The sequence below is a fragment of the Centrocercus urophasianus genome, unplaced genomic scaffold, assembly GCF_019232065.1.
Source record: "Centrocercus urophasianus isolate 14NV4802_14NV808 unplaced genomic scaffold, USGS_Curo_1.0 seq_49, whole genome shotgun sequence".
Lineage (NCBI taxonomy): Eukaryota > Metazoa > Chordata > Aves > Galliformes > Phasianidae > Centrocercus > Centrocercus urophasianus.
The window spans coordinates 1,065,704-1,076,447 of NW_024885077.1; the positions used below are offsets into that span (position 1 = coordinate 1,065,704).

Genomic DNA, 10,744 nt, shown 5'->3' on the forward strand with positions numbered 1-10,744 from the left:
CCGCCCCAGCCATCATGGCTCATTCACCCACGGAAATCCTCAGCGCGCCCCACCAACCTGAGCCACGCAAAGGGCACCTCTGGGACTCACCAGCGGGGATCCCTCGCTCCCAAACACCGCGACCGAAGCCACCGTCAGCCGCTCGCCCATCGCCTGGGCCTGCAGTGTCACCGGCACCTGCACTGAGCTGTGGGGCTGGATGATCCCGCAGGGCGCGGGGCTGCAGTACTGCACAGCAGCACCCTCCTGATGCTCCTAGGTGGGACAAACAGCTTCTAAACATTTTGGAGGGATATTTCATAGTATCACAGAATGGCCTGGGTTGCAAAGCACCACAATGCTCATCCAGTTCCAACTCCCTGCTGTGTGCAGGTCGCCAACCAGCAGCCCAGGCTGCCCAGAGCCACATCCAGCCTGGCCTTGAATGCCTGCAGGGATGGGGCATCCACAGCCTCCTTGGGCAACCTGTTCCAGTGCCTCACCGCCCTCTGAGTGAAAAACTTCCTCCTTATATCCAACCTAAACCTCCCCTGTCTCAGTTTAAAACCATTCCCCCTTGTCCTGTCCCTCCAATGCATCGACTGCACCGCTCAGCTTGGTGCCATCTGCAAACTTGCTGAGGCTGCACTCGATGCCATCGTCTGTCACTGATGAAGATGTTGAAGAGCACCAGTCCCAAGACCGATCCCTGAGGTGACCAGCCTGTACCCTGACATGCTTGAGTCACCGAGCCAAGGAGCTTAAAGAGCCCCCACAGGAGAAAGCAGAAAGGAACAAAGCAAGAGAGCTGGAGCCCCTTGGGAAGGTTTGGGGAGAGGAGGAGCAGAGGCAGACCTGGGGCAGGAGCGCGTAGCAGCCAGGAACGTCGCCGTCGTTCACCAGGGTCAGCGCCCGCTGGTAGGGATGCTGGAGGAAGCAGCGCCCAAAGGGCACCACGGGGCTGAGCGCCCGCAGAGGGGGAACCACGCATCTAGGATAGAGATGGACAGAGGGGAGTCAGGGACGCCGAGGGGGGGCAGAATTGGTTCATTTGTTGAGTCCTTGGAGGCACCGCCTGCTCAGGAGGCTCACAAAGATGCGTGGCACTTAACACCTGTGCGCTTTGGTTAAAAAAAAAAAACAACTCCCTTTCCTTCCAAACCCTGGTCTCCCTTGCCCACAAATTTGGCCATTTGTCACAGCCACCGAGGGCAGGAGCCATCATCCTGTTCTGGGTCCTTTCCTAGCTTCTGTGGTCACCTTGCTCCTTCACTCCATGGGCTTGTAGCTACCCATTCTCTTCCCATTTGCACTCATTTCACAGGAGATAAAAGAGAGATAAGTGAGAGATAAAAGCATGGAGGGAGCATTTCTGACCCACAGCCTCAAAAATACCACAAACCCACCTGGCTATTTCCACGGGCATCATCCTAAAATGCCAATGGCTTATCGATGGCTTACCATCATTACGGTTGCTGAGTACATTCAATTAATGAGATATACAGGGTTAGCTACATTCCTGCTGTAATTCAGCCAACATTTAGCACAGTGCACCAGGACTGAATTTGGCTGAGACAAGGATAACTTTTGACTCTAAACACAGAACCACAGAATGGTTTGAGTCGGAAGGGTCCCTTAGAGGCCATCTGGTCCAACTCCCCTGCGATGGACAGGGACACCCACAGCTCCATCAGGTGCTCAGAGCCTGGTCAGAAGAACAGGAGAGCAGAGAAATCTGAGCTCTCCCTTCACATCAGGGACCACTTTCCCCCTCTTCTCTCGTCTTGCTCTTATCTTTTGCTCATCAATTCTGCCATGAGCCCTTTCCCATTTCATTACGCCTTCTTGACCCAGCCAGCAGCAGGTCCCAAGTGATGCCTATTGGTCACCATTCAGCACAAGCCCACCCTCCCCCTTGCAGGAAGATGACTCTTTGGAAATACTCCTCAATGAACCACAGACCAAGCCAATCATGACTATAATTACTGTTCCCTTTAGAGAAACACTGAGGGCAGTGTCTGTTGGGCATACAAAATGCATTTTTCATACAAAATGCTTTGAAAACCCTGCTGTTCTCACAGCTGATTTAGCTCCAGCTGGGCAGAACAAGCTCATTAACTTTTGCTTCTTGTTTGGAGCTCGACCCAACAGCACACTGGTGGTGGAAGCCCCAGGACAGATGATGAGCTGCAAGGGAAGTTCCAATACCTGGCTGTAAGGAGAAGTGCCAGCACCTCATTGCCAACACCGTCCACATCCACCACCAGTGCCATCTCGTACTGTTTCACCGTGTTGGAGCACAGGGTGACCTGGCAGAAGGGAACAACAGAATCATATCATGGCTTGGGTTGGAAAGGACACCAAGGACCATCAAGTTCCAGCCCCCCTGCCACAGGCAGGACCACCAACCTCCAGATTGGGTACTAGACCAGGCTGCCCAGGGCCCCATCCAATCTGGTCTTGAACACCTCCAGGGACAGAACAACAACACCTCATCACTCCCTAAGGCCTGTGTCTGTGTGTGATACAAGCTGTACCACCTGGGATTGATGGGTGGGACAGAATCTTGCTGATGGATGCTCCACCAACCTCGGATGTCAAAACTCACAAGGAGCTGTGGGCATTCCCAATCTAGAAATGTCCCATTGGGGACCAAATGGGCAAGGGACCAGAATCTGAGGACAACAAAGGTCCAGTCCCAAGGAATTCTCTTTAAGGCGATCTGTGTTTTAGTAACCCACGGGTCAAGAGAGACAGTCAGAAATAACACGCAGGACAACTAATCCCAGACAGGCTCTAGGAGTGAGACATGCCCTTGGGCACAGGGTCCTCCATCCCACCATAAGGAAAGGGAGGATTTGGGCCTAATTTTATGCTGGTCCACGTACAGAAGACAAACACAAATCTGCTGATGATGGCCGAGTTGTTAAATACACCTTGCAGCTATCAAGGCTTGTGCAAACCAAGTTAAAGCACAAACAGACTAACTGCAGTACAACACCGTACAAAAACCAGACCCTTAATTTTAAACTTTATCTACAGTAGAAAAAAATCCAGGGGAAATCTGCTGGCTTGAACAGATGGAGTGCAGCTTTACAAGGGCAAAGTATGGCCCAGCAGGTGCTGCACAGCCTGTGGCTGCCACAGCTCTTCCTGTCCCCATTAGAGATCACTGCAGTCCATGCAGCTCCTGCTTGGCAGGGAATTAGAAGCAAAGCTAAGAAGAGCAGCAAACTTTTATGCAATGACTTCTCTCTAACAGCCATCTTCTGCCCACCGTAAATCAAAGCAGTGGTTCAAAGGAGCTCTCAAGAAGGAGCTGTTGAAGCTCCTGAGGGGGGCTATGGAGACGCTCAGAGGCTGGAGGACTTCTCCAATGTAGAAAGGCTAAGGTAGTTGGGCTTGTTGAGTCTGGAGAAGGCAAGGCTTTGAGGAAGACCTCACAGTGGCCTTCTAAAGCTAAAAGCTGTCAGTGCCCCATTCCTGGAGGTTTCCCAAGGCCATTGGTGAGGCCTGGGCAGCCTGAGCTGGTGGGGGCACCCAGCCTACAGAACTGGATGGGCTTTTGAGGTCCCTTCCAACCACGGCCATCCTTTGATTCTAACAATAGCAGTGCTAAGCCCTCCCATGGTCAGCACAGTAGCACGCTCCACACCTGCACATCCTGTGTCCCTTGGGCACGAATGGTCCCCCTGCAGGGCATCACGGTGAATTCGGTGGGCTTGGGGTGAGCTGGAAGCCCCATCCTCCAGGAGAGATGAGTGTTGTCCAACACCTGGGCAGAGCTGCTCACGCTGGGGGCTCCGGAGCCGTCGCCAGGAACGCGGAGGCTGAACGTCATGGGCACCAAGGAGGTGTTGCTGAGGCGACACGACAAGGTGTGGGGAAAGCCTATGAAAGTATGAATTTATGCCCGGTTACATCTCGATTCCTGCTGGGAATATCCTGTTAGAAAAGCCTGGGCTTGGAATCAGGCTGCCCATCACCATGGGCTTCTCTTTCTCTAACTGCAAGGAGCTCTGCCCCTATCCTTAAACAGTGCCCGTTGCTTCTCATTTACTGCATTCATCCACACAGACCGAGTTGTTTATTCTGCAAATTCAAGCAGTGAAATTCCACATCTCAGGCTGAACGTTATCTCAAACTCATGCAAACATCCCACCACCTCCAACCCATCAGAGCAGCACGCTGCCACTGAGGAGCATCCGCAGTAAGAATAAAGTATATGTAAAGAAAAAGAAAGGATTAAATTGGGAACTACAGCACTGTGCAAAGCAGCATTCCAGCTACTCACTGCAAACCACGCTTTCCTCCACGTGGTTGTGCCCGTGCTGTCACACTGCTGTCTATTGCAGCACCTGCATTTATAATGTGCTCAGTGCACACACTGTGCTCTGCAGTCTCAAGGACAGAAGCAAGGTTCCTGCAGCTGATCACTGCAAATGCAACACTCCTGCGGTGTTTCCCTTCTATTAGCAGCTGAGGTTGGTGGCAGTTGGCATAAAAGCTAGGCATGCTAGCTCAGCTGCATCATTGGACCTTCCATTTCTACCATGGATCCCATCACAACTGGATTATCTATATGGACTAAGATCAGCCCCCAAAGAGCAGGTTCAACACCTGCCAGCAGCAACTTTGGGCTGAGCTGCATTCACACAGGGCTGGAAAGGCAGCACAGGTCTTACAGGACACCTGCATGCAGCTGGAGCAGGAGCTCCTATGAAAGCACCTCCTGTTTTGAGGCAAGCAGACTGAGCACATAACAACCCTCAGCCTGCTTTCAAGCCTGAATGCTTAAAACTGAGCAGAAAATATATTTTGCCTCAGCTAACAAATGGGGACAGGGCATCTACGCAGGCTTTGATCGCTACCTGTGCAGGTTTACATCAGCAGCTTAATGCTGCCTGTCCACATGGAGCAGTGGGTCCAGGCAGGGAAAAAAGACCAAATGCAGGGAGAGCAGAGTGCATTCCCATCAGCAGTGCCAAGTGCCACCTCCAGAAGCAAGGAGGAGTGCAAAAGGGACAAACAGCCTGCCCAGGACTCAAAGCTGCCAGACGCAGTGCAGTTAGAAGCAAGAAATAGAAATGCCACCTTCTTCAGTTGGAAACACCGCATTAATAAACTCAGATTACATAGGATGAACCCTGTGTTACATAACCGTATTTCTGCTGGGTGCATTTCTTGTTTCATTTGCTCCAAAGGAAATAAAGTGAGAGATGGTGATGTAGGGAGAGGAGAAAGCAGCTCAGAAAATGTACTGAGTTTTCTTAAAAAGTCTATGAAAAAAAAGCCAACATAAAACCAAACAGAGGCATCCTGGGAACAGAATGATAATGGCCCTTCAATCAATCCACAATTGATTTCACATTTAAACTTCAGATCCTCTCAGTAAAAAGCCTTCTGTGAGGTTGAGCTGCGGTGTCCGAATCTGCATTTCAATGGGAGCTGTGGATGCTCAGTCAGGGGCTATGCCAGCAGAGGGGCAGGAGCCCCATCTCTGGGAATGCTGGGTGATGTGGGTCCTCAAGGACAGCAGGGTGTCCTTACAGCACACTGATTTCTCCCATGAAAGTGACAGGGAAGAGATGGCACATGGTCCCAGCTCCCACCTCCTGGGCAATCTCAGCACGCAGACTTTCGTGTTCACTGTGCTCCTGAAGACTGGCAGCTTTGGGTTAAAACACAACACGTGTGTGATATTAACAGCACGATGCAGCTGAAGCAGCCAGCAGCCCCTGGTTTTAACACCCCAAGGGAGGGATGTGACAGATGCTCTTGTGTTAGCTTGCAACACGCAGGCTGGCAAACCAAACCCGGGGTGCACTCACCAAAGGGGACGTCGCCGAAGTGGAGGGAAGGTACATCAAAGTGGAAGGTTGGCCCGATGACACAGCCTCTGTTTGGACAAAGGACAGGCAGAGGGCATTGGTTGGTTAAAGGGAAGAGCAAGGGGTTTGGTTCTCATCGCCCCTGTGTTCAGTACGGCATCTGTGGTGGGTGCCATGCCCCTGCAGATACCCACGGTCAGACTGGATGGGGTTCTGAGCACGTGGAGGAGCTGTGGGTGTCCCTGTTTGTTGCAGGGAGTGGAAGCAGATGGCCTTTAAGGGTCCCTTCCAACCCAAACCATTCTATGAGTCCATGATTCGGGTGGACAGGAGGCAGCCAAAGGAGAGCCATCATCAGGCCTGGCAAGGACCCTGAAGAAGTGATGGCTCTGTGCCTCCATTTCTCCCATCCACACCACGAGAGCTCAGAGGTGTCCACACAAATGAAGTGGAATCACTATTTGAACCTGACTTTCCCCCTGCAAGTCTCCTACTTCTGGCTGGAACTGGCGTTTCCATGGACTAAATGGACATCCTTTCCTCAAAGGACCTTGATCACAAGACACAGGATTTTGAGGCATGAATACAGGGAAGCCCCACACACCCACTGCTCACCACCTGAACAGCAAACATTCTTTACACTGGATAGCTGAATTGTAGAGAAAAGCATCTGCTCGTCACCAGGGCACCAGCAGACACATCCACAAGCACCGTGTGCCTTACACCACCAAGTGTGGGTGCCCTTGTGGTGTGAGCCCAGCTCACCTTCCTCCCTACCCTCACAGTCCAGCAGCCGGCTGCAGACTTCAAACATCACCCACTGAAATCACCATCTGGAGCTGCACCACATCCATTCACTTATGTCATGGCTGGAGCCAATCAATACCTGCTGTCTTTTAATTATATTGCAGAGAAAGGTGCCTTCTAGTTTTATCCACAGGACTGCCATCGTGCCTGTGTTGTACATGAGCCCAACAGGGGGGACCTGCCTCCATCTCTGGTCCTCCATTCTCTCCAACCCTTTCTAAATACCAAAGAAACAAGTGTTCAGGTTGGCATCCAAATAAGAATCTCCTGTGGGCTTAGGCATCTTTTGATCAGGTAATCAAAAAGAATGGACTTTCAGGCATTCCAACCCAAGGCTCACGTTTGATTCCTTGGAACTGAGTTAGATCCTGAGAATAATCCAGGTCCAAATCCCTGCTGCTTCTCAAGATCCCTCCCCAAGGACCTCACATAATCAGCCCTAACCTCTCAAGCCAGCCCGGCTTACTTGCAACAGACAATGCTTCCCATCACAGCCCATGCCAGGAGACGATGGAAAACTACCTCCAAGCCAGGCACAGCTGGGGATGATGCTGGGAGCTGCCAGGGACGAGCTTTGCCAGGCTTCCATTCCTGCTGAGTGAGCTGTGCCTGTGCTCAAGCTAAACCTGAGCAGCTGCCCAGAAGGCTCAGGCAAGCAGCCAACCCCAAGCAACTTGGGCAACAGCTGATAACAGTACAGCTTGCAGGAAATAGAGGGAGGCAGTGGTTTGGGCCACATTTTGTCTTACAGTAGCATTATTTAATGCGCGTGCATAGGAAGAGTGGGGTCAATGTGGAACAAGAGGGATAACATCAGGTGAGAGAGAAACCACATGAGCTCTCATCCTCGTTCCTTCCTTAGCAGCCCCAGGTCCCACCAGGCAGATCTCCCCCAAGAACTGAGAATTCTCTCCATGGAGAACTAAATCCAGGCCACAAATCCCCCTGAAGCAGAGGTGCACCTCGAGCTGGCATCTCAAAAGAGTTTTGGGGCTGGAGGGCGAAAGATAAGGGCTAGAGAGGGAACTTTGAACGAAAGGGGATCAAGGAGGCAGATGCCATCTCCGAGGAGTAGATTGCACTGGGAATTATACCGCAGATGGGAATGTAACATCAGATGGGTTGCAAAGGAGCCACCATCCAGGAATCAGGAGTTCAAGCACTGGGGAGGAACAAAAGCAGGAAGGACAGCTCTGTTTGATTGAGAAACAAGGCCTGCACTGAGCTGAGGGAGGGACCACAAAGAGCTGACATTGGGAGTGAAGTTCTGGGAGCCAGTGGAGAAACCAAACCATTTCATTTGGTGGGGGAAAACCAGAAGGCAATGAAACCCATGGATAACCATCTTCTCAAGGAACATGGCCATGGCAGGGCAAAGGCAGTGGGCACGAGACAATAAAATTGTATTCTACCTGTGATAAGCACGTCTTTCCAAGCAAAATCTGCCCTTGTTCAAGGAGAAAGATGCTTATGCAATAACGTCCCATGACCAATTTTGGGGGGAGGGACAGAGGAGAATAAATTATTTGATTGTGAAATGTTCCCTCTTGATTTCCAAAAAAAGCAGCACTTTCCCTCCAAACACAAACCCAACATAATTGTTCCTCTACCGGAGGTCAACAGACCTACTTACCGCTCTGGCAAAGTAATAACCTTGCTTTTTTTTTTTTTTTTTTAATCAATTTTCCTCTACCTTATTGATAAATCAACTGCAGATTCCTTTCATTCCCTCATTACCCAGCCCAGCGGTAGGGCTCTCAAGAGTTATTGAGGAGGTACAGCCACCCCAAAGCTCTTCAACGCCAAGCATCGACTTTCCAGCCTCCACCACCACATCGCAGCCGATAGGAAGGACCACCTGGGACAAGCTTGCATAGCAGCCTGGTTCTGAGCATCATAACTTGGAAAAGACCTCTTGGCTCATCCAGCCCAACCACCCACCTACCACCAATACCCCCCGCATCCCTCAGTGCCACGTCTCCAAGGTTCCTGAACACCTCCAGGGACGCTGGGATCGCCCCGAGGCATCAAGTGCCCGCCTCACCTGACAGTCAAGGTGACGGGCTGGGGGCAGCCGTGCACGCTGACCCCAAACTCCTCGGTGAACTGCCCCAGGATGGTGGAGCAGAAGGAGATGTGGATGTGCTGCAGGCCCCCCGGTGGGACCAGGCCCTCGCGGGGAACGAAGGCAAAGCAGGAGCCCAGCGCTGTGCTTGGAGGCACCACGTGGAAGAGAGCATCGATGGCTCCTTTGTTAAACAGGACCGCCTGCAGCAGAGAGAAAAAAAGAAATGCTTGAGGAGTCTTCCTACAAAAGGAACGAGCTGTTTTTTGCTAATTTCACAATTAACATCGCTAAGAGGCAGAAGATGCGGTGTGCTGCTGCCCAGTGGAAGCCAATGGAAACACAACAAATTCTGCCTTTGGGTTTCTTCATGCCAAGCAGTGATGGTTCCATAGAAATAGAATGATTCTACACTTCTTTTTTTTTTCTTTTTAATCAGTCTATCAGTTCCTTGGGCCTTGCCCAACCAGCAGTGTGAGGAGAGGATTGCAATGAGGCACAGAACAACTTCACCTGTTCTCAAGAGCCACAGCCATCACCTATGAGCTTACCATCACATACAAAACAATAATTAAAAAGCCCACTGAGCTCCAGCTCTGTTGTGCTGGTCGCAGTGTGCCCACGCGTGCCTTGGCTGCATTGCTATGCCACCAAACTCACCTGCAGCAAATTAAGCCATCAATTGCCGCTGGGAGAAATGCTGCCATTTCCAGGGCCTTATCTATGCGTTTTGGATTTATTTTCCCTACCTTCTGCCCTTGCAAAATCTGCCAGGAGAACTGAGACAAAAGCATAGAAATGCCCTTTGCTTTTTAATTTTGCAGCTGCTGCTGCTGCTGGAAATATTCAGGTATTCAGATTGCACAATGGTGAGGTGAACTCTTAGCGAGCTGCCCTGAGCTGAGGTTTATCTCCAGTCCAGCTGCTTAGGACAGCACCAACTAACAGCATTGTTGACTTATTAATCTCTTCTCAAGTAAAGGAATTTATAAATTCATACAGCAAGAAGCAATAAGGAATCAGCATTAAAAATGCATAAAGAGCAAAATATTTTGGTAAGAAAACACCTCAATGTGTCCTTCCATGCCACAGCGCCGCTTTTCAAAACGTCTGGCATGATGCATTGCCTCATTTACTACCTCCCTTCGGTTGCTCTGCTTTCTTTCTTTTTTTCTGCAAGAGCCCGGACGCCGAATTTACGGCAATTTCCTCGGCCTCGTTTACAGAAATGCTTTGCAGTTTGTGCAAGCAGCGGAGCACCAAGAGGAGCACGGCGGGCAGCACTAAGCATTCCCAGCTTCTCTGCAGGAAACAGATCTCAGGTGGGTTCCCTCCACTCACCTCGTAGCTGTGGGCTGAGCCCACAAACACCTTCCCGATGTCCAGCTGGTCAAAGCTGAAGCGCAGCCGGGGCCCTTCTCCTTCCCCTCTGATGCGCAGGGGCAGCCTGGTCTCACGGCCTGGGGGGAATTTCCATCTCAGTGCAATGATTTCTTTTGTTACCCCAATACCTCAATTCCAATCCCCATCCCCGTGCTGGCTTGGGGCACAAAAAGCCTAAAACGTGTCCCAAAAATGCCATCAAAATGACCCCCAAAAGCCCCCAAATGGCCCCCAAACCACCTGCCATCCCGTTCTGCTCTGTGTGAAGGTGAGGAGCACAAGGAGGAAGAGAAAGTCCAAGAGTTGCAGCTTCACACTAAAGTATTCCTATCCTTCAAAAAGGGGTAAAAAGCCCCCAAAGGCCCCAAATTGCCCTAAAATGAACCCCAAAAAAGCCCCAAATAGACATAAAGAACCTCAAAATGGACATAAAAAGCCCTAAACATGTCCCAAAAATGCCATCAAAATGGCCCCCAAAAGCCCCCAAATGGCCCCAAAACCATCAAAATGGAGCCCAAAACCACCCCAAATGGACACAAAGAGACCCCAGAAGGCTAAAAAGCCCCAAAAGGCCCTGAACTGCCCCAAATTGGACCCCAAAAAAGCCCCTAAATGGCCACAAAGAGCCTTAAACGTGTCCCAAAAATGCCATCAAAATGGCTCCCAAAAGCCCCAAGAC

At 51.0% G+C, this 10,744-nt stretch overlaps 1 protein-coding gene across 1 annotated transcript in view; it reads right to left on the reverse strand.

Annotated features, from left to right (window-relative positions):
* The window catches only part of HYDIN (HYDIN axonemal central pair apparatus protein), a 133,570-nt gene that overhangs the window by 56,475 nt on the left and 66,351 nt on the right, over window positions 1–10,744 (reverse strand). Inside the window, exons 11-17 of the mRNA XM_042834732.1 lie at window positions 10,024–10,142; window positions 8,662–8,885; window positions 5,811–5,878; window positions 3,635–3,870; window positions 2,188–2,288; window positions 835–970; window positions 91–255 (exon numbers count right to left, since the gene is read on the reverse strand). Of these exons, the coding sequence (XP_042690666.1) occupies window positions 91–255; window positions 835–970; window positions 2,188–2,288; window positions 3,635–3,870; window positions 5,811–5,878; window positions 8,662–8,885; window positions 10,024–10,142 (1,049 nt within the window). The remainder of the gene's footprint in view (window positions 1–90; window positions 256–834; window positions 971–2,187; window positions 2,289–3,634; window positions 3,871–5,810; window positions 5,879–8,661; window positions 8,886–10,023; window positions 10,143–10,744) is intronic.